General features: G+C 49.7%; 1 protein-coding gene across 2 annotated transcripts in view; it reads right to left on the bottom strand.

Moving 5' to 3' along the window:
* Positions 1-27,311, bottom strand: part of SDK1 (sidekick cell adhesion molecule 1) — a 431,538-nt gene that overhangs the window by 173,658 nt on the left and 230,569 nt on the right. For both annotated transcript variants that reach the window (XM_033096781.1, XM_033096780.1), the window contains 6 exons: positions 23,728-23,922; positions 20,843-20,959; positions 19,577-19,744; positions 17,978-18,080; positions 15,676-15,852; positions 6,431-6,567 (listed from right to left, as the gene is read on the bottom strand). In XM_033096781.1, coding sequence (XP_032952672.1) covers positions 6,431-6,567; positions 15,676-15,852; positions 17,978-18,080; positions 19,577-19,744; positions 20,843-20,959; positions 23,728-23,922 — 897 coding nt within the window. The remainder of the gene's footprint in view (positions 1-6,430; positions 6,568-15,675; positions 15,853-17,977; positions 18,081-19,576; positions 19,745-20,842; positions 20,960-23,727; positions 23,923-27,311) is intronic.

A 27,311-nucleotide genomic window follows, 5' to 3' on the forward strand; every position in this document is an offset into this window, starting at 1 on the left:
GTACCTTGTTTGGTGAGCCACAGGGTGTATGTATATTTGTCAAAACTCACTGCAGATCTCTGCACGTCATTAGACGCAGCTTACATCTCAATGAGCAACAACAATCAGCATGATACATAACAGTATGTTCCTAGCAGACGTCCTACTGAGATCAGAGAATAAACAAGAGATGCTACCGGTCAATTATTAAAAAAAAAATTATTCTGATCAACCTAGTAAGACATATAAAAAAAAGAAAACAATACATTTTTATTATTTGGAGAAGACAGGATTGCCTACCTTGAAAACTAAGAGGATCAACTGAAAAAATCATTAGAATAATAAGAGAATATGCAAAGTGGCTGAATGGAAAACAAATATTTACACAGCAATACTTTCCTATATTCCAATGATAAATAACTAGTTAGAAGATGACATGGAAAAAAATCCTATTCCAGCAGCAATAAGACAGAATCTTAGGACAACTTTATCAACAAAAAAGTATAGAACCTATGGGTAGAAACCTGCAAACTTCACTGAGCAATATAAAAAAAGAGCTGAAGAAATGGAGAAGCATATTATTTTCTGGATGGAAAGACAGAATTACCAAGAAGTCAGTTTTCATAAAACCTATCACAGGTTTAACATGATTAAAAAGTCAATGAGACTATTTTTGAAACTTGACAAAATAATTTCAGTTCTTTTCTGGAAGAATAAACAGGTGACAAGAATTAACAAAATTCTGAAAAGATGAGGGGACTAGCTTTCAGTTATTAAAACACACTTTGGATTGGAGGGCAGTCGGTGACCACAGGATGGCCACGGGTTTGAAAATTAATCTGGGGAACGTAATTTGGTGGTTACCAGAGGGTAAGGGGGTTGCGGGGTGGGGGATGAGGGTGAGGGGGATCAAATGTATGGTGATGGAAGGGGAGCTGACTCTGGGTGGTGAACACACAGTGTGATTTATGGATGATGTGATACAGAATTGCACACCTGAAATCTATGTAATTTTACTAACAATTGTCACCCCAATAAATTAAAAAAAAAAAAACACACACACTTTGGAACTAAAACAATTAAAATACTCTAAAATGGGCAGGAAAACAGATGATGAATCACTGGATCTAAATAAACCCCGAACAGACTTTTATATAAACAGGTCCTCTTAATATATGAAAAAGGAAACATTCATAAATAAATGGATTATTCACTAAATTTTGTTGTCAAGACTCATAAGACCCGCACGGGCCAGGGAGCTGTGTCCTACACAACTAGACTGAGAAACAATGGCTTGAACTGGAGGGGCGGTGGGTGGGGGGGGGTAGGCGGAAGAAGGGGGGAGAAAAAGAAAAATACTCAAAAAAAGAAAAAGTCATATGCCAGAATACTTAACACATCTAAATTCCAGAAGAATTAAAGAGTTAAATGTATTAAAAAAGAAAGCCTTAAAAACAAGATGAAAACTTATAAGAATATGTATTTTATGCTTGATAGTGTTGAAATATCCAAACATAAAGTAATAAAAGAAATCATAAAGGAAAAGATCAATACATTTAACTACATAAAAATCAAATACTTCATTATGCCAAAAAATAATACACAAAAATTAAGGGTAAAAGGAAAATTGAAAAAACACTTGTCACAAATGGCAGAAAAAGACCCTAAGGCCTTGACAGAAAAACAGGGGAAAGGAAATTGACAGATCATAGCACAGAAAATACAAAAAGCCAACCAGCTTGGAAAAATGTGTTCAAAGTACCAGTAATCAAAGAAACGCAGAGTGAAACAACTCTAAGGCCTGAATACAAACCTAGAACCATAAATCTTCCAAATGAAAGCACCGAAGAATATCTGCAAAAGTGAGGGGGAAATCACTGAGTTTCCATCTAGATACTTTCATTCGTGTTGGTGTCCTGCCTTTGTTCCCATCCTAAGGGCCCAGGTTGCCTCTTGGGTGCCTAGGGCAGAGAAGGAAGAAAATGCCTCCCAGAGGGGGAGGCTGGGAAGGGCGCCTCCCAGAGGAGGTGCTACAAAGGATTGACCCAAGCCAGCCGGGCAGGAGTGGGAGAGAATTCTGAGGCACAGCGAGCACAGGTGCAGTGGCACGGAATACTGTGTGCTCAGGGACTACGAGCGGCGCCTCGCTGCTGAAGCATGACAAGCAAAGCAATGAGTGGCTGGAGGTAAATTTGGAGAGGCAGGCCATGGTCGGATGATAAATGGCGCTCTATCCCATGCTAATAAGCCTGGAATCTATTCTTTGAGCAATGAGAATTTCTATATGGGCAGGAATTAGGGCTAGCACTCTGGTTAGAAGACGGGCTAGGGGCGAGTCTGCAGGCAGTGTGCGAAGCATAAGCACACTTTGGGGCGCCAAAGGTGACTCTGGAGCGATGGAGGCTCGCTGCCCAGCCCGCTGTGGCGCCCTCTCCAAGGAGCCTCTGAAGGTTTCGGGCAGCGAGGACATTTGCTTGGTCAGGTGGGTGTGGAGGGTTCCTGCTGGTGGCTCCATGGAGGGGGAACCAGAGGAGGCCACATGGATGGATCAGTGTGACGGGCAGAGGCAGGCAGACAGGGCATGCCGGGATGCAGAAGGCCAACGGATTAGAGAAACAATGTACGGGGTAAACCCACCAGGATGCATTGATTTATGATTTATTTTGATTTATTTGTAGGGGACAGGGGATGATGAGGGAGGCTAGGATGATTTTCGCATTTCTAACCTGAAAAAGGAACCACCTTGGGGGTAAGGGGGAAATGATGAGCTCTTCTCTGACCCCGAGTTCGATGACCCTGGGGGACATCTGAGTGTAGATATCAGGAGCTCACTGGTCACATGAGCCCGAGGCTCAGGGGGAAGGTCCAGGTTGGAAACACCTGAGGGAGCGGCAGCGTGTGGGTGAGCAGTGAACCACCATGTATAGGAGTCGCTAGGGCCAGCACGCAGGGTGCTGAGCAGGGAAAATCAAGGCGGGCCAACCTGTTAGGGCGGACAGGAAACGAAATTTGCAGATGGGTCAGAGGAAGTGCCACAGCCGTACCAGACTAGGAAGAATGAATGAAGACGGAGATGGAGGTCAGGTCAAGGGAATGGAGTCTGCATTTCACTTCAAGCTGCAGAGTTCTGCTCCAGAAAGGCGCTAAAGAGGCCCTCCCAGAACAGCTGGCATGGTGTGAGGGCAGGTGTTACAGAGCACCTGCCACCTCGAAGCCTCATCAGTTTGGCCCTTGTAGGAGCCACGGTTTCCAGGAGAACGGCATCCTAATGAGCCTGCAGGAGGAGCTGGCTGCAGGAAGTCCCCTGAGCAGCCGGGTGAATGGACGGCCGGATGGGGCCATTTGGAGTAGTCCACTCGCACAGCGCTGAGTGCAGGCCAAGTATAATTTCCACTTTTGCATGTTCCCTGCTCCGCCGGTCTTTCTGACCACAATTAGCCACCGTGTTCAGCTGCTTCTTAAGGGCACTGGTTCCTAACACAAATGAAAACTGGGTCATTGACCCAGAAGACAGCATCGGTCTTTCTAATTGCTGTGGTAGGAAGCTACGTGGCAGCTAAGCAACAGATGGCGGCACAGACCGACTCAGCAAGGACCACAGACTTCACTCTGTCCAGCTGAAGTCAGCACCAGGCCAGAGCAAGCATCTTATCCTTAGATTCTCCATGTAATGATAATACTTCATGCAATCATAGCAACAGTGTAGAATATTCCAGATTCTTCTAGATTAGAGGATCTGAAGGAAAAGCAGCGTGGATCTGAGCCAGAGGCTAGCGAGGGACTAATGGTGCTCTTATCCACGTTCTCGGGGAAATGACGAGACTGAACGCCCAGAGTCATCCAGTATGGGCCAGGCGCTCGGCTGGGTGTCACAGGTACAAAGAGTAATGACACGTGGACCCTGCCTGCCTCTATGGGGTTCATGGTCTTGCTGGAAGACAGCATATAAACCAGTAACGATTATACAACGTAATAAATGCTCAGGGAAATAAATATATAGTGGCACAGGAGCCTTGAGAAGGGATGTTAATTCTGCCTGGGCATAACGGGCTTGTGGATCAGGGAGAGATGTGGACGAACTGAGGTTTGGGTGGGGCCACTGAGAATGAGGAAGAACTTCCCAGTCAGACGCCACGCGCCACCCAAGCCACGGCCTGGCCCACTCTCGCAAATGTAGTCATGTTACGAGCTGGCTGTCCCTACACACGCCTCGAGCCCTACACTCTGGGGCTGGTGCTGATGCTGCCCCCTTGTCACATGTCATGCTCCTTTGAAGGCCCCCTCTCACCATGTTCCTATGCGCCGTGTCCATTCTATGGATGGGAGCTCACGACGTGGCAGGACATGTTGACGTCTGTGACCATGTCCATGCTGTTACTGAGCTGACACTGATCACCTCATCTCCGGGTCCCAGCACCCAACACAATGCCTGGTGCAGAGGAGATGCCCAGTGCAGAAGCAGTGTTGGATGCATGGATGGACAATTGGATGGACAGGTGGATGGATGGACAGATGGATGGACTTATTTGGGCAAGATGTCTGACGGGAAGAACCAATCAATCATAGAATTTGTTGAGAAAATAGTCGGTGTGGAATTCTAAAGCAATGCCTTATTTTATGTAAACTGGGGAAGAAGACACTTCCTTTTGGAAGATGCTTGGTAAGTTACAGTCCCCGTGACCTGTAACTTCTAGTCTGTGGTGAGGGGACTCTGTCAGGGAGACTCATTTCAGTCCATTTGTTGAGTACCTACAATGTCAGGGACCAGGGACACAGGATGGATAAACAGCCCCGATCTGAAGGAGACCGATGCCCGTGGGGGTCGTCTGCACAGAACTCCGACGGCGAGCACTCAGCCCCCGCCACGCCCTCCACGCACAGCCTTGTCAAATCCTAGTTTTCTTACAGGCCACACGGCACGACACGGTCCAGAAAACCTTACCTTTTCAGAAAGCCGTTTTAATAAATAATGCTAACCCCTCTCCTCTTTGATCAGAGCTGCTGAGTAAAACGAAGATGGATGTTGGCATGCACACTGGTTTGCATTCACACCCTTCCCTCTCGCCAAGGAAAGAGACCAGATCAGCTGTCACAGGTGGCCACAGGGAAGGGGAGTGAGGGCCGGGACATCAGGCTTCCTGTTCTGAGATGGTGCTCAGAGCTGAAGCTGCCGGAGCCAAGGGAAGGAATTTAGGAGTAAAACATCGCCTTTGGGACCTCACTCAGGGACCTGGATTGGGAGCATCCACGCATATGCAGAGTGGCTTCCCTCAGCCTCACACATACTGGGAGCAAAGTGCACCGGGCCCCTGCGTCGGCACGGAAGGGCCGCTGCCGAGGTGCCAGAGAGCAGACTGCCCACAGGGTACCGTGCGGGTGCCCTGTGAGCACCGGCTCTGGAGGCAGACGGCCGGGCGGGAGTGGGGACCACCTGCACCTGTTAGGGCCACATGGCAGTTTCCTCAGCCACAAAATGAGAATCAGACAGTGGCTGCTGAGGCCCGAGCATGTGATGGTTAGAAGGGGAACGTGTCATCTCAGAAGGGGGGAGGGCAGGAGGGAACGAAAGGCCATTTGCAGAAACACAGTGGGGCCGTGGCGGGCAGAAGGACTGGACTGTCCTGGCTTCCGGCTGGAGTGGCACAGAAGTCACGGCGGGCGCCGAGGACCGGCTGCATACTGAGGTGAGAACAGAGTTAGGTTACAGAATGTCAGAAGACGCAGTTTGAAGAAGTTCAGCTGGAGGTGTCTTTGGGACAACCAGAGAGAGATGTCAAGTAACTGGGTTCAGCTGATGACCCTGGAGGTCTGGGCAAAGAGGTTATGAAGATCAGGCATCTTTTCACGGAAAAGTTGCCACTTGAAACCACAGGGATGCAGGAGGTTTCCTAGGAGGAGATTCTGGGAGGGCAGCTGAACACTGAGGAGCCCACCCTGCGGGCAGCAGAGGAGAGCACGGAAGAATGACCCTGGGGCTCAGCGAAGCCGAGACAGGAGCGAGGACGGTGCTGAATGCTGCCGAGGGGTCCAGGGCGGGAAGAGGGCCTGCCGGACTGAGCACCACGGCTGCGCTCCAGAAAACAGCTCCAAGGTGTCACGCCTCACTGGTGCTGTCGACTCTCAAATCAGCCCCAAGTGGATGCTTTGGAACCCATCTCAGACTTTGTCTTGGGACGGTGCTGAGCCCAAGACCTGCTCAGCCACCCTGAGGGGCTGAGCCCCGAATCCGGCTCTCGTAGGAGGCCCTCCACCACGCCTCTCGTCCCCACTGGGCCCCCGCTCACCTTTCACCTTTCCAAATACCAGAGCTGTATGTTTTATCTGAAACTCTGTAAATCATCTCAACATTTTACTGGTTGTTTCGGGTCAGAGCCAGAAACAGAGGTAAGGACAGTAAGAGCAGAGAGAGATGTGCTCTTGTCCACGGCGCCCGCTTCGCCTCCATACTCACTGTTTTCAGACAGCTCCACAATGTAGTGCAGGACGGGGCTGTTGCCATCAAAGGGCCGGACCCAGGACAGCACCACGGCGTGGCTGTGGGAAGAGTTCAGGCTGGCCAGGAGGTTCTGCGGGGGGTGGGGCAGCTCTCTGGGGTCCGCAGGGACAAAAAGAAAAGAGCAAACACACATGATTAGCCTGCTTCTTACATTGCACAGTCCTGGTGTATCTGTTTTGAAGATGGAGAACATAAAATATGCCCCCAACACATATACGAACTACCTCCCTGCCCAAAAACCGAATCAAAGCTTCACCATTCAGTGCTGTTTGTTTTCCGAACAGAAATCACCTCCATCCCCCCTGGAAAGCACTGAAACAGCCAGTGACTCTGCAACTGACGTTGGGTGGGGAGTGCCAATTTTTACACAGTGTTGTCTTTAATTGAGAAAACGTGGCCAACAATTTGTTTTCCAACTAGGAGCTGTTCATGGAAACGCAGTAAGTCATGGAAACAGGGAAAGGCCTGGGAAATAGGATTTCATAAAGGTTCTGACACTGGCCGTGTGGAGTTTCCTGCCCAAATACCCGTATGAGTTCTTGCCTCATTAGCGACAGCATGAGTTTGTACTGTCATTCTGTCTTCTCGTGGATAATGGAGGTTAGGGAGAAACACGGAAAGGGAGATGTGGTGAGAACATTAGCTAAAACCCCATGGAAATAGTCAATAACATGTCAGCAAGGCTATAAAATGGAAACAATGAAAGCAAATCGATTCTGGAAAGAAGTTACTGATACGAAAGGTCTTTACTGGGATTTACTGGTGACAGAGCCTCGAGCCCAGTGCACGGTTTCTCCTACCAATGGGTCTGCCACCGCCAGGCATGGCTGCCCGAGTCCTGTACTGAACCTACGCATGTCTCGCGTCTGGTAGAGGGAGCCTGCCCTGTGGCCCTCAGGGACGGCTTCTCCCCCCATCAACGCCCCCAGGCCGCGCTGGGGGAAGCGGGCCCCTCTAACCCACTAACTAGTTTTGATCTCCCTTAGACCTCAATCACTACTGACCTGCACAGGGCAGCACAGAAAGCCATAATTACACTTGATATTTTCAATTCAAAAAGTGCACTCATTACACTTTGGAATTTATTAAGCTGTTCTGCACTGTGCTAAGAAGCACAGCTCTCTCTAAGCCACACACGCTGTTCATAAACAAACTAATATTTCTAATGTAGACTGTGACTTTAAATTCGTACAATAAAGAACAAATCTGAGCCTGGAATGTTGTTTTGTATTCTCTTTATTGTGAATGAAATTTTAAATTTGAAAAGGAGCTGTTATTTCTGCTTGCATTCCCCCATGACCGAATCTCCCTTAGATTTCCAATGAAGACCAGTATGAAGGAAACGCTGGGTGAAAAGATTTATTCTGCTTCTCCCCATTTCCTACTGGAACTGGCTTGTTCTGAAACCAAAGTTGTAAAGCAGTCTCACCTGAAAACAAACTGGGCATAAACTTGACTAAATAGATCCCCAAAAGACTGAGGTGTAATAAAGAGTTTGTTTGGTCTTTGTCTGGGGTTCCTGGGATGGAACTTCAAAACTTGGAAGGAATTTCCTGAGTAACAGCTGTGTCTTTGCCCCTCAGGCCACCCCTGAGTTTATGCCAATGAGGTCCCTCACGACTGGCTCCTACATAGCTCCAGGAGGGGCCATCCATGCTGGAAAGACCAGCCACGCGATTAGAGCACGACCTTCTGATGTCCTGGGAGTGGACGGAGGGGGTTGGAGACTGAGTTCAAGCCAGTGATTTCATCAATCACGTCAACACAATGAAACCTCAATAAGAACTCTGGACCCCAAGCTCAGTTGAGCTTCTTGGTCGGTAATCAGATGTGTACGTGCCAGGAGGGACGCATCCTGGAGACATGGAAGCCTTGTGTTTGGGGCCCTCCCACACCTTGCTCTATGCCTCTCTTCACTTGTCTGGCTCTGATTTTTATCCTTTCGAATCAAACTGAAATCATCAGTACAGCACCGACCTGGGTTCCATGGCCGTTCTTGGGAATCACTGAACCTGTTCGGGTGTTAGGAAGCCCAAACGTGAGCGGATCGGTTAGAACCCAGGGGGACGGGAGCCCTGAGCTCACGGCTGGAGTCTGAAGTGAGGACAGTCTGCTGGGGACAGTGCTGTCACTTGGCGGGGGTCGGGGGGGTCACTGTCAGAACTGCCTTCTCCCACAATGGAAGAATTTCTGCCACGGTGAATGTTAACTTAGTATTCTGGGCCATTTTCTGTGTGTGGACACTGCGGGGGCTCAGAGAGCCTTCCAGATGGCCGCCGCGGTCTCACTTCCAAGTTGGGAGGACAGATGTGCACGTGGCCCCGAGGCCTGGGAAGCAGACATGGCTCCCGTGAGAACCTGCAGAGACCCGTGACGTGGACGAGCCTGGGAGAGCCTGATGGCTTCTTACAGTGGGAGGAGCAAGTACAACGGGGGTGACAGAGCGTATGAACATTCTTCCTGCCAGAGCCCGTGTTTGCTCACCCTCCCCTTCAGTCAGTGGTTACACTGTAGAACGTCCACTCCACACCACTGTCCACCCTCTACAGACATGCCTCTAATTTGTCACTAAATCACCTTCTATACCTTAGAAATGCCCGTAACACAACCCGTCTGCCTCGTCGCCGAGGACCAGCCCTCAGTCCAGCTGGCACCAGCTCTTCCAAGAGCCATGACATGTAACCCTCCCGACTGTCCTGCTTGCTGCCACTTGGCCGCACTTGGAAACTCTACACTAAAGGCGTCATGCCACCCCCAGCCCCGCCCCCTACGCCTACCTCCTGCACTCAGCCCCGCCCCCACACTGGGTGCTTGCCTGAGACCATCCAACTTCCTCGTCATAATAAATGACTTGCAGCTTCCCAAGTCAAATTGTTCTGTGCCCTGTACACGTTCACACATGATGCCCGTTGACTAGAGGTTCTGGCCCAGCAGAAAACCCAGCTCAGCCTGCAAGGTCCAGCGTCCCCTCCGTGAAGACTTCCTGGATGTCCTCTGGACCTTGGGTAACTTTTGAGCAGAACTAAGCGCTTCCACCCCTGGACTCCCACTGCAAATTAGAGTTTTTCAGTTTAACAAACCTCTGGGAGTCCAACAGGAGCAGGACTCCCCAACTCCTGCTGGATCGGGGACCTGCCTGTTCTCGAGCCAAGCCTCTTCTCCTTCATGTACATCACCCACGGCTGGCAGAGTGGGCATGCAGGAAAACGTGAAGCGAGTGGGTAAACCAGCCATCATGGAGTGATGGATGAACAAAGGAACACTTCCCAAGCCTGGTGCTACGTACGGGTGTGGGGACACAGGGAGCATCTGCCAGTCCTGCCATCCCAGACAAGCTAAGTAGGAGCACGAGGCCCGCATGCAGCGGTGGACAGCGCAGGGCACCCGAGCTGGAGAGACACGATGGCTGAGGAAGTCCATGAGGCTGGAAAGCAGAACACGGCTGCAGCAGGGCCTGCCTCATGGACCAGGTGGGGATCGAGTGGCTGGGAGGGTCTGGGTGAGTGCGGAGAGGAAGGGCTCTCCTGGGCTGGGGAGGGAAGACTAGGGGAGGTGTGTGGCAGTGCTGGGAGCGCAGGCTTTGCATGGATCGTGGAGGAAGGCAAGTACGAGACATCTGTGTGCGACATTTCTGGGCATATTTGACTCTGACTTTCTAGGGGCCGCTCCTTGGATAAAATATCACAGCCTGTGGATTAGTCAGGAGGGAGGACAGGCCATGAGACAAAGGCTGGGTCAGAGGTTAAAGGACCCAGGCAGACGCAGCTGACATGGACATGCGGGGTCCGAGAGGAGATGCGGGGAGCACACGGTGGCTCGCAATGAGCCTTGCGCAGTGGCCATTCTTGTCCTTGAAGTGGATGAACCTGACAAGAGGCAAACTGTAAAGGGACAGTTCCCTGGACAACAGGAATGTCCTGCCTGGGACCCACGAGCAAGTCCAGCATCTCAGCACACTTGTCTTAGGCCTTGAGTCGGTGATGCTGGAGCCAGTTCCAAATCTAAAAGTGTGACTTTCCCACAATTGGGAGAACAAGGGGTTCTCCCACTCGGTGTCAGCCATGCTTCTCTTCGCCTAAACAGAGGGCACCCTTGGAGGACGTGTCTGACAGGTGATCAGTCAGCTTTGCCTTGGGGTTGGAGTGCGTTGTAGACGAGGTCGTCACTGCTACGTATCCAGGGGTCACTGGTTGGACAACTTCCCTGTCCAGATGTCAGCTCCTGAGGCCCTGAGACGCGCCGTCTGCCCTCAGAGCAGCTGCTTCTCACGCGAGACATGATTCCACTCAGTGTGCTTTCTGAGTTCCCTGCTCTGAGCAGCTCACAAACCACCAATGAGAAGGGACTAGGGTGCGGCCCGTAGGCACGCTCGGCCGTGACCATGGCAGCCAACGCCTGAGGTGCAGAGACGAAAGAAAAATTGGCAAAAAAAGTGGACAGAAAGGATTTGGCAACTTAGCAGGTAACATTGCCTTGAGACTGAGTGTGGGGCCTGGACCGACAGCCCAGGATGGCCAAGGACGGCACGTCCGTGATGCATCGAGAAGGCTTGAGCCCTTGTGCTCCGCTGCCCAGCGATTTCCACTGCAGAGGCCACAGTCACGCCCAAGACGGTGGCGCAAGGCAGAGGTGGTTTTACACATATCATAGGACTCAGTTGGAAGCAAATTTAAATCTTTCCCTAGTTCCAGTGTCTCTGCTGTACGAAAATCCCCTCTGTAATATCTCAGTAGTACCTGCTTTGTAATGCAAAGAACTTTTCAATACACATTGGAAACATAAACTATTTCCTTAAATGATAAGTTTTGGTTATACTTAAATGATAAGTTTTGGTTATACTTAAATGATAAGTTTTGGTTATCTGGAAAATTAAAAGCTTTGTGAAATACTTGACTCACCCGTCAATAACCGATAAATGAGGCTTTAATATATTCTGAATCCATTTCAGAGAGTCTTATCTAATAGGAATAGATTGCGTCTTGGCATTTCTCTGCCAACTTTGAAAGGAGATAAATGATCAGCAGAGTGACTCAGACCGGTGACATGCAGACAGGGTGACAAATGAAAGAGATTGGAGGGAACAATGGAAATGAAGCCCAGTGCTGAGTCACTTTGCAATTTAAAGAGAAGTGGGGGAGAAATCACCAACAAGCCCTTACACCAGTAACGCCAGAAATTAGCAGCGACACAACTGGGCTGGAGGGGAAGGAGATTAAGCGAGCTGTATTTGAGAAAAACAGCTTTGAAGGAGACTCAAGAGAAAGCAATTGCTGAAACTGTGGCTGTAGGGGAAGCGCTCTGTCAGGAGGATCAGATAAGTACTTTTCTATAAAAGCATTGCCCCTTTAATGCACAAATGATAACTTGGTCAAACCCATCTTCTTCGACTTCACTCGGAGGCTGAAGATGATGGGGCCTGATAATTCTCGAGAAACAGTATTAGATCGCTCACTCCTTATTATGGCTTTGTCACAAGGAGTTTGATCGTAGGAAGCCTCTCCGGCTGCCTCAGAGTCCGAGTCTCCAAGTTGGCTCCGTAAATCCAATGCCCTTGCACCCCAGGCTCACAGGAATGAATCTCTGCTTTGAGAAGGAAAGATGCAATGCTACGTGCGTCTTCACATGATGAACAACTAACCGGTCCACGAAGCTGCAGGAGCGTGGTACCTCTGGTGTCACTCAGTGCAGCAAGATGCTTTGGGGTGAGGTGTCAACCCAGAACAGGTTCCTCCCCATAAGGCACTAGCAAGCCAGCAGGGGGCACGACTGACACAACCGGTGACAGTCGACTGACACAACCGGTACTTTGACCTTGTGTTGTCAATTTACAGGATGCATCACAGGACCATCTGGCATTGCAGAAGCCTCTCCTCTCGGGGAGAGGATGATGGCCCATCCCTCGTATATTAGTCCTCCATGGTTCCACGTGTGCAAACCTGTTTCACCCTAGTCAGTGGGGTGGGGCCTCCTCAGACAGTTATGGGGCACCTACCCTGCGCTGGGCACTGTTCTGGGCATGGAGGGCTCAGCAGCAGACAGACAAACGTGGTATCAAAGCGTCATCGAATACAGTACAAAACAAAGTAGGCTGAGGAGAAACTTGCTAGCCCCTGGCATGGAGAAGGGTGCAACTGCTGAAAGCAGAAAGGACATGTTTTTTTTTTTATCAGATGGTAGGGAATAATAAGAGCTTCAACTGATTGAATATCTTCCCTAAGTTAGGGTCCAGGCCAGCATTTTACAAACACTGGTTCATACAAACCTCTCAACAACCCTCTAAGATCCATGAAAACATACCCAGTTTACAGTTGAGAAAACCGAGGCTCAGACTTGAGGCAACCTGCCCAAAGTCACGCAGTCAGTAACGGGTGGGGATGGCCCTCCGTCACCTGGTTATGGGCAGCACCTCCCAGCGGCCCGGCCAGGACTGCGACTTCTGCACTGTCCTGGGTGCCAGGACACACACCGACCAGACTCACACAGAGAAGAGTGCACTGAAACGCACCACACAGAGCAAACAAACAGGACAGAAAGCCTGCGACGGTCTGCTTTGAAAGCCCACTTTGAATGCTCCTCATTTCTACATTTAACAAAGTAGCTTTTAACTCAAGTGGGGAGACAGGGGAGGCAGGCTTTCCCGCTCCTTTGAAGGACACTGTTTAGCCATAAGCACCTCTCAGTCACTTCTGCAACAAGAGATTTTTCTCCTCTTTTTGATTTTTTTCTTTTGTCATCTGAGTAAATCATGGAAATGCTACTGAACTCAATTTGAAAGTTCTCTGAGAAGCAGAAAACACTCTGCAATCATGAGTTATGATTATTGTCATTTCCACTGTCATCATGAAGTCGTGGAGTTAAGACCTGTTTGGATCTAAAGACACACAATGCTATAACCTACAACTTTCCCAATCCATTCAGATTTGGAAGAGTGGAGTGTTTATTACACTAACAATTCACAAGGAACAACTGTCTTCCAAATCAGTTCTGTAACCAGTCGTCGCTAAATTGGTTTGAATCACAAATCTGCAAATATTTCTACATTTAGAGATGAGGTGTTTTACCATTACAGAAAGCCTATTATTTTATAGATACAGCAACATTTGCTGAAAATGTATTTTACTTAGAGGAAATCAAATAAGCAAATAGTAGGAAAGATATGTAAATCAGTAGAACATAAAATTGTGCAGAATGAAAAGAATGCACTATGTTGAAAGTATGCAATTTGACTTCTGCTGACAGAGTCTTTATGAAACGGCAGCGTTTATTTATTTGATACCAATGATGGATGATGTCCGAGTTCTCAAAGGCAGTTTTAAAAATGTGAACAGCACAGTGGGCTGTGAGAATTCACTAGCCATGGACTGTGGTATTACCAAACTTAGAAAGAGAAGCCCGACCACTGACGTGCGCTGTGATGGGGGGAGGAGGGCCACGGCCAGGGCCAAGCGGTTGGGGCGCTGGGTGTTCTGAGCCTGTTTGTTTGCTCCTGGAGGAGAGGCTCAGGGCCCATGAGCATCGGAGGGAGACGAAGGGCGTGCGTGGGACCAAGAGGAGGACTGCCAAGGGCCCGTAACAGATACACATTTGTTCATGCGTTCACGCATTCAACCAACCACAGTGTTTACTGAGCACCGCTGCTGCACTGACAGGCACTCAGAACGCACAGTGGGGCCAGCAGGCCCCCACTTCAGCCAGGAGGGGGTCATGAAAATCGGAGCCCCCACCCTGTAGGCTCAGGCTGATAGAGAACCCAAATAGCACCGTGGGAGACATCCTGGCCTCCCAATGGCAGAAAGTGACCCTGTGGCTGAATCCTAAAGAATGGATGAGTGGGTCCTTCAGGTGGAGACGGCAGAAGACACAGGTCAAGCCATGGAGGCAGCAGGTGACTGAGGCGTCCTGCATGGGGGTTTAAGGGACACACAGGAGGGAAGAGAGAGCTCAGGGTAGCGGGTCCGTATTTAAAGGTGGGGCGGGGGCCCCAGCGCTTCCACGCTCACTCACAAAGAGGGAGGGCTGCCTGCACAGCAGCCTGGTGCCTGTGGCGCCAGGACCTCAGCGGGTCCTCTGGGGATGTGGGGACCTGCTGTTTCATGACTGACTAGGGTGACCTCCACAGAGAACAGAGGTTATCATGGAGAGAGACCGCTGGGACGCAGGACAGGGCTCATTCGGGTCCTGGGGGGACAGCAGGCCTGCTGCACACCACAGACCTTGCAAACTCTGCCAGCAGGGCGGCGGGAAGCTGCGCGTTTGCTTGTGGTTCACGCGTGTGGGCAACAAATGCAGGACACGTGTGCTGAGCCTCGGCAAGTACTTTTCATCCTAAGCCCCTCGGCCAGAGCCCAGGGCTTCAAAGACAAATGCCCTGTACTCACAGTGTTCAGATTCTATTTGGGGGAATGAATTTGGTGTATAGAATCCGTCCTGGATCGAGGAGAGCCGAGGCCAGTAAGAGAAGCCTCTCCAGGTTGCCTTTGTAATGGCCAGCGTGTCCCGTGTTAGCCCGGGATGCTGGCCGCTGCCTGGATGGGCCCTGCCCTGTTTCTTTCTTTTCAGGTTTTACTTTTGTACATATGTGTTCAGGGAATGTTGGGGAGGACAGCACTTCTAAATACATGTAAGAAAAATAACATTCGTCAGCAGGCTTTTCAGCTTCCTGCCCAGGAACAGAGGGAGTCATACGGAAGAGAAGATTGATTTTTACCCCGGGGCCCTTGGGACCCCCAGGAAGGCCCAGATTAGAAGTGATGGGCGGCTGCTTACTATTTTCAGGATTTCTGAAGACTTAATGCAAAGTGTCTACTTACCGCAGACACGCGGCTGGCGCTAACTCAACTGCCCAGGCTAGTTGGCTTTCACGGTACGTCTGGCCTCGGTGGGCTGACCCTGGCATTTCTCACCTACTGGAAGTTCTGGTGGGCATTACGTGGAAAAGCAGAGTTACCTGTCGTGTGGGGAATAGTTTACCCCAACGTGGTGTCCCTGGGGGGACGTGATCAAACGAGATCAATGAGGATGAAAGCCACTAATCGAACCATCTACCCCGAGGTGAAACCTCCGGCCGCGTGCAGGCCGGCGGGGGCTCTCACTGCTGCCTTGGGACACATGTTAAGTGACAGTTGCTTGGAAGAGGGAAGACTGACTGCAACGCTGCAGATAATCAGGAGACGCGGACAGGAAGCGGTCTCAGGACTCACATCACTTCCAGACGGGCCTTCCTGGAGTCGTTCCCTCCTTCCGAACGGATTTCGCAGGTGTAGTCTCCAATGTCGCCGGACCACGTCTGGCTAATGAGCAGGGACCCGTCCTTCTCCACCACAATTCTGGAGCTGCTGGAGGGTGTGATGACCGTGTTGTCCTTCTTCCAGACGTAGCTGCGGGCCAAGCAAAGAGTCTTGGGTTAGAAAGAAAGGTCTTGAGTTAGGATCTTGGCCACCGATTCTCACTGTCTGTAAAAAACAAGCAACTGACCACCTTGTGGATATACCAGAATCCACCCTGCAGAGGGTAAATTTCATCATATGTGAATGGTATATATAAAAAAAAGAAAGAAGAAAAGCAACCAGATATCTTGGTCACAGTGCATACACAGATACTGAAGTTAAAAACAGAAGATAACGGGAAACATTTAGCTGGTCTCAGGGTTTAGACACCGAAGTATGTAGAGTCATGGACACAGTTGCCTCCTGCTAACACTGCTCCTGCCCAGGAACATTCTGGAATGACCAGAGCATTGCCTGGGGAGGAGGCAATGACTTTAAAAAATCCCCAGAGCGGAGTTACCCAGTTCTGAAAAAACCCTGATCACAGTCTGTAAACATGTTTTCTTAAAACCCAACCATTCTGGCAGACGGTCCTTACAATTGCATTTCTTTCTCATTTAATCTCATTTATGACAGTTATTGCCCATTTTTCTTTTCATATGTAGAATGATTAAGAGTGTCCAGCCTCTGGATGTCAGTGGGCAGGTGCCACTACTCGCTGCGGATAGGATGAAGAGTGCTAGCTTTCTGCTCCAAAATAATCTGACTGGAGTTTCAAAATGTACTCCATTCTTTAAAGGCTTAATGTACACAGAGCACAGACATTTACCGACTACTCATGTGACATTCCCCCAAGACAGAACAGGAACGACTCCACAAGAAGGAAATGAAGGAGTCGCTCACTTTTGGGGGCAGAATTCAGCTGACTGTCACTTACGCCCAGTGTTCCTTTCTGGAGAAACCCGGGACAAGGACGGCCCGAGAGTGAGCACTCTAACTCCTTTTCAGAAAGTAGCTCCAATGCTGCCTGCTTAATCACACATAGGAAGTTACGAGAAAACCACAGAGGTCCAAGGGGACTCCGGGTGAGCTCCCAAAGTAGCAGAAAACCAGCTTTGTTTGTGATCCGTGCTTTTCTCGAATCGTACTCCCAAATCAATTAAAATGAATGAATGTTTTCCAGGCATGAGAAGTATCTCTAAGACAGCGCCCAAGGATTCTCTAGCTAATCTTTAACCTGCTAGTTTTGTTTGTTTGGCATTTGACATACTTGTAACTAAACCAAACTTGGTTTTTGAGCTCTGGGCCAGGTGCAGCAATGGAAAGTCATGATTTTCCAAACAGCTGCCCAGGAAGAGTGAGAAAACAGCTTAGCCTCTGACTCCCGGTAACAACGTATGCGTCAACCACTGTCTCCCCATGTTCAGAGCGAAAGGTTCCAGAAAGCAGGAGGGCATCTTGACTCCACTCCTCTGGCTAACTGCCTGCCTCCTGGGCTAAGGCCAGAGTGCAAACACTAGGATGACCGGATCTTTCTGTCTAGATTTATCTCCAAGGTTGAGCCTGAAAATTAAAATCATTCTGAAAGTGGCAAGTCTGGGAAGAAGTGTGCCACTGGTGGTGGCCTGCGCTCACGGTCTGCCTGCTACATGGAGTGTCATATTTTCATCACTAGTTTCCCGTCTGAGTTCAAACAAAGACGGGATATCACCATTCCTTTAGTGAACCTTCACGTCATATAGCTCCCTTCTTGACATGTTATTTCTCTCTAAATGCGTTAGGTAACGGTGCCTGCCTTTTTTCCATGGCAGGGCTCCCTCGCTCCCCACTTCACAATGGAAGCATCCTTGGAGCAGAGAGAACCCCGGTGAGTACAGCACGGCCCCAATGTAAACACTTCTGCAATCCTGTTCGATCCCTCTGGATTTTTCTTTCATTAAGTATCAGCCTCTGACATGTACGTTTTACAGATAGTGTATTAACCTTGGCAGAAAAATCACGGAATGCTATATTGAAGGCACGAAGTGGAACACAGCTCACTGTAAATAACACGTAAGGCCGGAGTAGAAAATGGGATTTGGGTGATTAATGACGGAGCCCACGAACATGCAGTGCCGTAATCAGGGATCTATGGCTAAAATCACAGTTCCTGAAATTCACCCTTCTGGCCTCAACTTCCCTTCAGAAGCTCACAGAATATTACTGAGCCCGAAACTTAGTCACTGAGCGAGCTGACCGGAGAGAGATGCGGGGGTCGTGCGTGGCCCCGCAGCGCAGCACGGCCGTCGTCCCCTTAATCACCACGCGGTCCTCAGGAGGGCTGACGATGGATGTCCGGTCTGAAAAACACAAGTCATCGCTCAGACAAAACTACAAGCGTGAGTGCTTCCTCCCTCAGGGGTAATGCATTGGTCATCTGAGAGCAAGGCTTCCAAGTTCCCTCTGATCTTGGCGAAATGGGTAAATGGCCGCTGTGACTTCAGGGGATGGAAACAAGCCGCTCCATACGGCTGCCAAGGAGGTCAAGCCCCCGCCCCTCTCTGATCACCCCGAACCTCTCAGCACTCTGGAGAGATGAGAAGGGCAGATCTTACACAAATGTCTACCAGGTTCTGCACTCTTAGGTAAAAATCTTGGTTCTTTTCCAAGATAATCAACATTCTGGTAATTTCTACTGTCTTCCTCGCACTTCACGACTTTGCAGAGTGCCTTCGTTTATGATATTGCTTTATTTAATCCTCACAAGAGTCTTGTGAGGGTTGTGATATTGCTGCTCCCAGTTTTCAGGAATGAACCTGATGCTGAGAAACATGGCGGCTTGCTGGGTGCCATCGAGCTAGTGAGCAGTGGGGCCTGGTGCCACTCCGTCCAGACCAGGGGGCACCCCGCACTCCCTGGCCCTGGCGACAGCCCTGTGGTGTGTCCCCCACACTGCACACCTCTGAGGTGGACTCTGCTCTGGCACCACAAACAGAGCTCGGTATGTTTCGAACACCTACCAGATTACCAACCATAACACCCAGAAAGCCGCCTGGGTAGGAAGTAAAGCACAAGTCAGCGCCTCCTCAAGGATGGCCCTATGATCCCCAGTTCACGCATGCAAGTGACCACTTTCTCTCCTCACAGTTTAGGGAAATCTCGTAGTGAGCACTGTCTTTTCTTTTGAACAATGACTTTTTAGTAATATTTTAGATCTGGATGAGGCGGGGGGAAAGTACACTGGCGAGTGGAGCTAAAGGGGCTGCAATCCTTGGCAGATAACTTTTTCTGCATTTCAGAAACCTGCGCTACAGAGAAGAAGAAGAAACAGAAGCTGGAGCAATGCAGGTCTCTCTCTCTCTCTCTCTCTCTCTCTCTCTCTCTCTCTCTCTTCCTTTCCCTCTCTCTCTCTTTCTCTGCTTCTCATACATAGGAGGCAGTCATATATCATATACTGGGAGTGTTCTATTTGGTTATCATGCTAGCATACAAAAAATACACTTTCTCTAGGATTTGAATGCTTGACTCAATTCCCTTCTGTAATGATTATAAAATTAACTAACCTGTCAGCTTTGTTATTTGAGCTATTTGGGGATAATATCCCTAACTCTATGGACTTTAAAAAGTCAATCTTTTATCTCTCCTGACTGTCTCCTTTAAATCTTGGAATACACTTTCTAATTACTCTTTTAGAAATGGAAAAATTAATTACTCAGTAGGTTTCCATAAGTTAGTTGTAGAAATAATCCCTGTCATCTGATTGGATCAGAGTCCAGGGGCACCGACACCTACACACAGAGGACGCGCTGCTTAAACCGCAGTTAGCGGGAGGGTCTGTAGGGACTGTGGTCCTTACTCCATACGGTGAGCGTGGCAGACGCGTTCAGGGATCCCTCTGCGTTGGCTGCGTAGCAGGTGTAATTGCCAGCATCCTGGATGAAGACAGGGGTTATCTGTAGACCCCCTGATTCAAGCAGCATGAACCTAGGAATCTGCACAGAGCCACTGGCCAAAATGTGGTTTCCTGAAGAACAGCCGAGAAAACAGGAGTGTTAGAACCATAAGGCTCGAGAGAAGGTCATGCTTAGGGACACAGCTAAAAAGAGAGCTGGAGGAAACATCAGAAGAGAGTGGAAACTCGATGTACAAACAAGGAAAACAGTCATCGTTAGCATTATGTGCAATAACGAGAACTGACACGTTCTCCTTGCCCAACACTGAGTGATTTGGTTACACAGATTATAACACAGGTCTGTGATTGCTATCTTTGGGTGACTGATTTTGAGTTTTCTTTATATTTATGTTATATTTTTATATTATGTGCTCCTTCTCATCAAGCTGCAGTTTCCCAGATCTTTATGATTCTAGGCTAAGGTCTGAGTGCACGGTTTATACCTCTGAGAGTCCAGAAGCCGCTGGGGTTTTCTGGGAGCATGAAAAGAACGGAAGTTTGGAAGCACTCAGAAACTGTCCAGCCAGCATGGCCAGTTAATCTGCGGGGATGGACGCAGCTTAGCATGGCGTGTTATGGGGGGATGATAAGCGTCGCCCATTGAGTGACACGCGCGCGTACTGTTAGAGGGCTGTGGGAGCTCCGAGGAAAGCCCAGGACGGGACAACCTTCACAGGATGTGAAAGTACCGTGGAGTAAAGAGTGTCACACATTTCCAACTGGGAAGGACGCAAATGGTCCTGTACTAGAAGCATCTTTCTAAAAAAAATTACGATTCTGAGTTTTTAATGTTACCAGGGAAGAACTCCTTTGTTTCACGAATGGGGAAACTGAGCCCTGGCAGTGCTAGTCTAAATCTGATACCTAGATTTTAAGGTCCAAGGCCCCCAAGGAAGAACTAAGACAGAGGAAAGTGACACCCACACATTTTCTTATAAATGCCTGTTTAAAAACTAACTAGCCTGCAGGTTCCATGAAGCTGACGGGGTCTTGTCTGTCTTATGTATCCTTGTACCTCTGGCATTTGCACCTGGGTGTTGCAATAAATGGCCATATAATCCTCACTGAATGAATGAATGAATAAGAGGGAGAATATTGATGCACAACCCCCGGCCCAATGGGTCCACTCCCTGGGGGGCCAGGTTGCTGTGGCAGGCACACACCACCTACCTCTCCTCCATGCGATGGCGGGTTTGGGGGCCCCTGACACCTCACACCTCAGAAAGGCTGTCATCCCATCGGTGACCGTGGTGTCCACTGGAATCTGGGTAAATGCTGGCGCCACGTCTAAGCAGAGGAGTTAAATGGGACATACTCAGTGTGCTGTCAGAAATGACCCCCCCCCCCAGCTCAATGGAGTGGTCCATATGGGCTTCATAGAACTAATCACAGAGATAGGGATAGTGATAAAAAAATGAAAACCTTTCGGGAGTGACTAGAACTTTCCATTACTCCTCTCCCAGGAATTGCCTGTCTCTATTTCCAGCTAAAGAGAAATACAGTCTCCTGGTGTAATGCACACACAGAGGGAACTTTTAGGTGAAGGCTAAAGAAGGGAGACACATTTACTTGGAGAAATCAAACAAGCTGCTTTCACTATTAAAAATAAGTCATAAAAGCTGATTTTTGAGTATTAGAGATCATCCAAAAGATGACACTTTCACACTTTCTAGGATCCATTCTGAAGGTTAAAATAACCAGATTCCAAAGATTCAGTAAAGGATTTCTGGGACAGGTCACGGGCCCCCACTGTTAGGGGGGCCCTGGTTCACGGGGGCTGCATGGGCCTCTAGCCCCCACAGCCCTGAGTCAGACCAAGAAAGGTGCCGCCAGGCTTCAGCGAGGCTCATCTGCCACTTGGCTAATGATGACACGGGAGTCCCTGAGGAGCAGTGCCCTGCGTCTCCCGGATCTGTGTGAGGGGCTGGGCTGAAGGCCGCGGAGAAGTGGGCAGGACTCAAGGTGACCAAGGCCCAGTGGCTCCGCTGCCCCTCTGCTGGGAATCCCTGCAGCCCGAGAGGCCTGCTGATTCTGTCTCAGGGCACACACCCCAGACCCGATCCCTTCTCTCCGCCTCATAGCACCGCCTCGGTGACGCAGCGGCCTCCTAGCCACTCTCAAGCCTTCCTCGCGTTCCCTCATAATCCATTCTACACCCAGCTTTGGGTGCCCTCGGAAAGCGCTGACTGACACCCTGCCAGCCCCCGAGGCCCCGGCTGACCCCTCCCTGTCGCCTCCCAGGACCCCTTGCTCATGGCAGGCCCGTCCCCACCTGCCTGCTCTCGCTGCACACACACCCAGCTGGCTCGTCCCTCTAAGACACTTGCAGCACCCCTTCCCCACCCCACGACATGCACATCCCTGCCCCCATGATTCTGCACAGGCTCCTCCTTCTCGTCGAGTCTGGGCGCTGGCCCCATCTGGGAGAAACTTTCCCGACGGCCCTGAAGCAGCCTTCCCGGGTCGCCCCCAGTGGGCCTGTTGTGTTGCCTTCACTCACTTATCTCCAGCTGCACTATCACAGCCTGTACTGTCTTCCTCCTCCCCCACGGCCCTCTGGTTGGAAGCCCACAACCTCATCTGTCTTCCTCGTAGCTCTGTCCCCAAGCCTGGTGGACCCAGAAGGCCTGACACAGATGCTCAATAAATGTTTGTTAAACGAATGAATAAATATTGATTGTTTTATATACTATGTTTTCCTTTCATTAAAGCTGTTTTGATTTGAAAAAAAAGAGTCCATTTTGCTAAACTTACAAATCATGATCATTTATCTGTTCACTCCCCAGTTTCCATGGTAACAACTTTAAGCAGCATTTCGTTTAAATTTGCAATCTGATCTCACAAGGACCCTGTGAACTAGGCTGGGTTGGTTCCATTTCGATAACACTGAGGCTAAGAAACTCAGTACTGTGCCCCAGGTTTCTCACTGGAGAGAGGGTTAGCCACCACAGCCCGGGGGCCAAGTCCAGCCTGGTGCCTGCTTTGTAAATAAAGTTTTATTGGAACAGCCCACTTGCCTTGTATTATCCGTGCTGCTTTCATGCCGCCACAGCAGAGGTGAGTGGCTGCCAGAGACCAGGTCCCTCCACACTGAACATATTCACTATCTGCCCTTTTCCTTTTTACTTTCAAAAAAGTCTGCTGATCCCTGCCCCATAATATCCTGGCCCACAACTGCAAGATGTGCTTTAATAATTCTAACTGATCGAAACTCGGTTTCTGGCTTAAGTATCCACAATTATTTCTACTGTTTGAAGCCATACTGGTTTCCTATACTCCAAAGTGGAGGAGGAATTTGACCCGTGGGCCAGGGTCAAGAAGGTGACCCCTAGTTTACCAAAAAATACGCGTGGATCTTTAAATATTCCACCCGTCTCTTTGTAAGTTCTGGCCGACAAGAGCCATCGGGCCCTTGCACACTGACATCGATCTGCTTTTCCAAAGGCTCTCACTCCTGAGGAGATCAGCATTTTGCTGCCGAAAGGGCAAACATGAAAGGTATGATTCCATCATCACTAAGTTCTACTTCGCTTTAGAACAGTAACACAGCTGTGGGAGATGAAGGAGAAAACCCACAGATAAAACGAAAACCTTTACTTTTATTTTATTTTTCACAGTGCCCCAGTATTTCTGTTAATGGGGTAATAAAAGAAACTCAGGAAAGAGCTATAATCATTCAATAAAACTACAACAGAGAATGAATATTTTAAAAATGGAAAAAAGATCTGAAGGAAAAGGTTAGGGACGAGCTGTTCACTAATGGTCCTTCTAGTTCTGTGCAGAGAAACGGGGGCCGTTTTCTGCTGCTCGGGTCGGAGGAGGCTCGGTGCTGGAATCCTCCACCCGTTACAGTGCAGCGATGGGCTTCACAGAGCTTAACGAGTGGGTTAAGGCGTGTTGAGGGGTGGCTGTCCCCGGAGGTCCCCTCAGGCCCCTGCACCCCATTTACCTCAGGGGACTGAATACATACTGAGTGTGGCACGCGGGCTAAGGTGGGGAAGCCTGGCCGGAGGGCTGGTCCAGATGGCCCGGCTATGCTGCTGGGCGGTACTCACTGGTGACGTCCAGGAAGGTGTGGGTCTGGACCTCCCCTCCTTCGTTACTGGCAAAGCACTGGAAGATTCCAGAGTCATCCGGACGTAGCTTCTGGATGCGCAGGACTCCACTTGGGAGCACTCTGTATCGAGGGTTCTGGAGCTTGCTGATGGAGATGGCGTCCTTGTACCATCTTAGCGTGGGAAGAGGGACCCCTGCATGGGAGTGGGAAGAGGTGGGCATTAAAAAAATTAAACTGCAAGAATCTCTCACAATAAATGGCAGTATTTTAGTGGATATTTTCTTATCTGTCAGTCCTCTCAGCCACCCTGTTAGGTGTTACTTGTCTCATCCTCTATGAAGAAATGGAGGGAGTGGGTACGGGCACCCAGCACCAGCTGCGGACCTTTCCAGGTGGGCGCCCACAAGCCCACACAGCTTTGTGCTCTTGTCTGGGCAGAAAGCATGTCCAGTTGTGCTCGTCCAGACGGATGGGTTGGGGACGAAGGTCTCTGCTGCTCCGCTTGGGGCTCGGCGACGGTCACCAGGGCAGGAGCCGGAGGGCAGCCAAGTCCCAGGTGGTCTGTGCCATCACGGGCAGAGCAGCTCCCACTGCTGGTCTCTGTCCCCTCCCATTTGGAAAGGAGGTGACCATCGCAGGCTCAGGAGGTGCTGTGATGGTGAATCGCGTCAGTCTGTATGAAAGTGCCCGGGACACCGTAAGTGCTCCAAGGGCATCGTGACAACTCCCAGCAGTAATGAGTGCCATCTTGTAAACAGCCCCTGTCTAAGGGGGGACACCACTGACCTCAGAGGAAGGCTGCTGCACTGAAGGAGCCATGGGTCAGGTTAAGTACCAAGCACGTGCGTGCATTCCAAGGCCGAGCAGACAGAGGACACTGAACCGTGGCCACAGGCAGAGCTGCGTTGGTCCCTAGGACCGTGAGCACAGCAGATGAGAGGAGGGCTGAGGATGCTTCCGTCCCTGTGCCCAGAGGCAAATCGGGCCCGGAGCATGGCCAAGGCTTGACTAAGAGGGAGGGAGTGGGACTGCAGCTGACGCCCAGCCATCACTCCATGACCTCGTCCGCATCCTAACAACACTACCGCGAGAACCAGGATGCAGCCAGCCCACCCTGAAGGACGGGTACATGCCGGGGACCAGGGACAAGCTCCCATGGGCAGAACCTGGGCTGGAAACATGGGGCTTATCCTCAGCCCGAGAGCATGAGGAGCAGGACTGCTCCCCGACTTGGCTGTGGTCAGCATGTGTGGCCCGGGTGACACGGCATGCATGCACCGTTCCTGCAGTGGCCTGGCTACACTGGACAAGCCTTGACCAGGGAAACACCAAGCTCCTTCTGGGCTTTGCTGGGTGGCTTGAGTGACTCACAACGGGGGAAGACTGTTTCCTCGGGACTTCTCCCTGACCTTCCTGAAGCCAAGGAGGGTCAAGCCACCTATGAGGGGTAAATTGGGCAGCCTGGAGGGGCTGCATGGAGAAACAGGCCGAAGTTCTCCAATCCAGAGCCCTGCACGACAGTGGGCACACGTGCGTGCTGTGGGCCCATGGGCACAGGGCAGGGATCGCAGGCTCACTTTTCCATCTCAGAGGGCTCTGCGCCTCAGTTTCCCTAGATGTAAGATCAGCTCAAATAAAACAAGTCTCCACATGATTCAGTGTGAAAAACACACCCAAATCCTTCGGTTTGAGATGCTATGTAATTGTAAGATGTCTTCTTTTAATAAATAAAGTTATAGTTTCATGGAATAGTTCAGGATAATGTATTCTCAGATTCTGTTCTTTGCCTTAATTATGTGTTTCCTGTCACTTTTCATTAAATCAGGAAATTAAAAAAAAATCCATTTCAAGGTAAAAGCATAATCAATTCATGTAAAATCCCCTAATAGCAATTACATGATGTAGCTTTCATAAAGAATAACCACTTCACCACACACTGCTATACTCTCAGTGTCAAAATTAAAAGAAAGCAGTAAATTATACGATGGCAATGCAATGTAGAAAGACCTGCTCAAATTATATTTATAAGTCTGTATTTAACAAGCGGTTTACCCCATAGAAATCAGGAAAAAGGAGCATTCTCTAGTAAAGTGGAGAGCCTGAGATTGTGATTTACTGAAAAACAATTGTTAGTGCACAGAGAACTGGGAGTGTTTCTATTTTGCGGCAATTCCATGTCGTGAAGGAAACCTTATCCCTGCAGTACCGTGGGCTCTAACTGCCGTACAGCTCCGCTTTCAAAGCTGTCAGCCTTAGAAGCTGGTGTTTATACAAGAAAGGGAACAGTGCGGCCACAGCAATGAAAATATTTCCATTTAAAATCCACGTGACCATTCCCTCACTGTTTTCTCCGCTCGCTAGGCTGACTCGGGAGAGCTGGGACAGAGGGATGGAGACAGAGCAGATCTGTAAACAGCGGCCGTGCTGAGCTGCCCAGGGCTGCGAAGCAGAGCTGCCCAGGAAACAGACTTATGGGTGGAGTGGCTGTTGTACAAAGCAGAGTGGACAGAAAGGAGGGGACATGTGGCTAGACGCTGATCTCCATGGATAAATAAATATAAATAAAGTTATAGTTTCATGGAATACTGCAGGATAATGTATTCTCAGATTCTGTTCTTTGCCTTAATTATGTGTTTCCTGTCAGTACTGCTCACAATGACACCACCATCCTTTTCAGAAATGAGAAATGACAGGCAGGTACTGACAGATATGGGTGTCAGGCCTCAGCTCTCAGGGAGAGGCCCGGTGTTCTGGCCAAAGCACTTGCTTCGGGAGCTGACGGGTTTGGGTTTGGCTCCTGTCGCCATGGCCACGTGGCCCTCGGTGGTTCCCTGCCCAGTAGTGAACGAGCACGCCTACGTGCCAGACCCTGGAGGAGGTCTGACAAGAAGCATCTCACTGCATCTTCCCGGCTCTGTGCCCCAGCACATTATGAACTTTGGTTTTTGTACGTTACAGTGGGATAATATTGCTCTAATGGAGCTGTCTGAAGATTTACAAAATTGTTGGTACTCCTTACCTCCCAGCGCTGAGGAGAAAATACCCACCCTTGAGATGGACAAATATTAACATTAAAAACACAAAGGTCCTTTTCATTTCTTGACAATCTCCAGGGCACTAACATAGCTTTTGTTAATGAAATTGCCTTAAAAAGCCTGTCTCTGTTAGGGGCTTTAGTACAATTATTTGTGCTGCTGGACATTAAATGGTGGCAGTGGACAAACAGTAACCAAAACATGGGGACAAGTGGTGGAATTGCCTGAATAACAAAGGTCAAGTCCACGGAAAGCTGAAAAGGCTTCCTGCTTAAAGAATTTCCAGCGGCTCTTTCCTCCTACAGAGCCCGGTGGAGGAGAATGAATTTCCTGCCCTGGGAATCAGGCTCTCCAGCAGTCAGAGCATTTGGCGGGAGTCAAGAGGACGAGGCTGTGCTAAGGTATCCTTGTTCTTCCCTTGGGCAAATATCCTCCCTGCTTTGCAGGTGAGGAAGCAAATGCTCAGCAAGGTCAAACACCACCTCCAAGGTCACGTGCATAGTGACTGAGTTCTACTCTGCTCCCAAGTCGCTTTCTCACCACCGCA

Source organism: Rhinolophus ferrumequinum, chromosome 24, assembly GCF_004115265.2.
Source record: "Rhinolophus ferrumequinum isolate MPI-CBG mRhiFer1 chromosome 24, mRhiFer1_v1.p, whole genome shotgun sequence".
In the NCBI taxonomy this organism is placed as follows: domain Eukaryota; kingdom Metazoa; phylum Chordata; class Mammalia; order Chiroptera; family Rhinolophidae; genus Rhinolophus; species Rhinolophus ferrumequinum.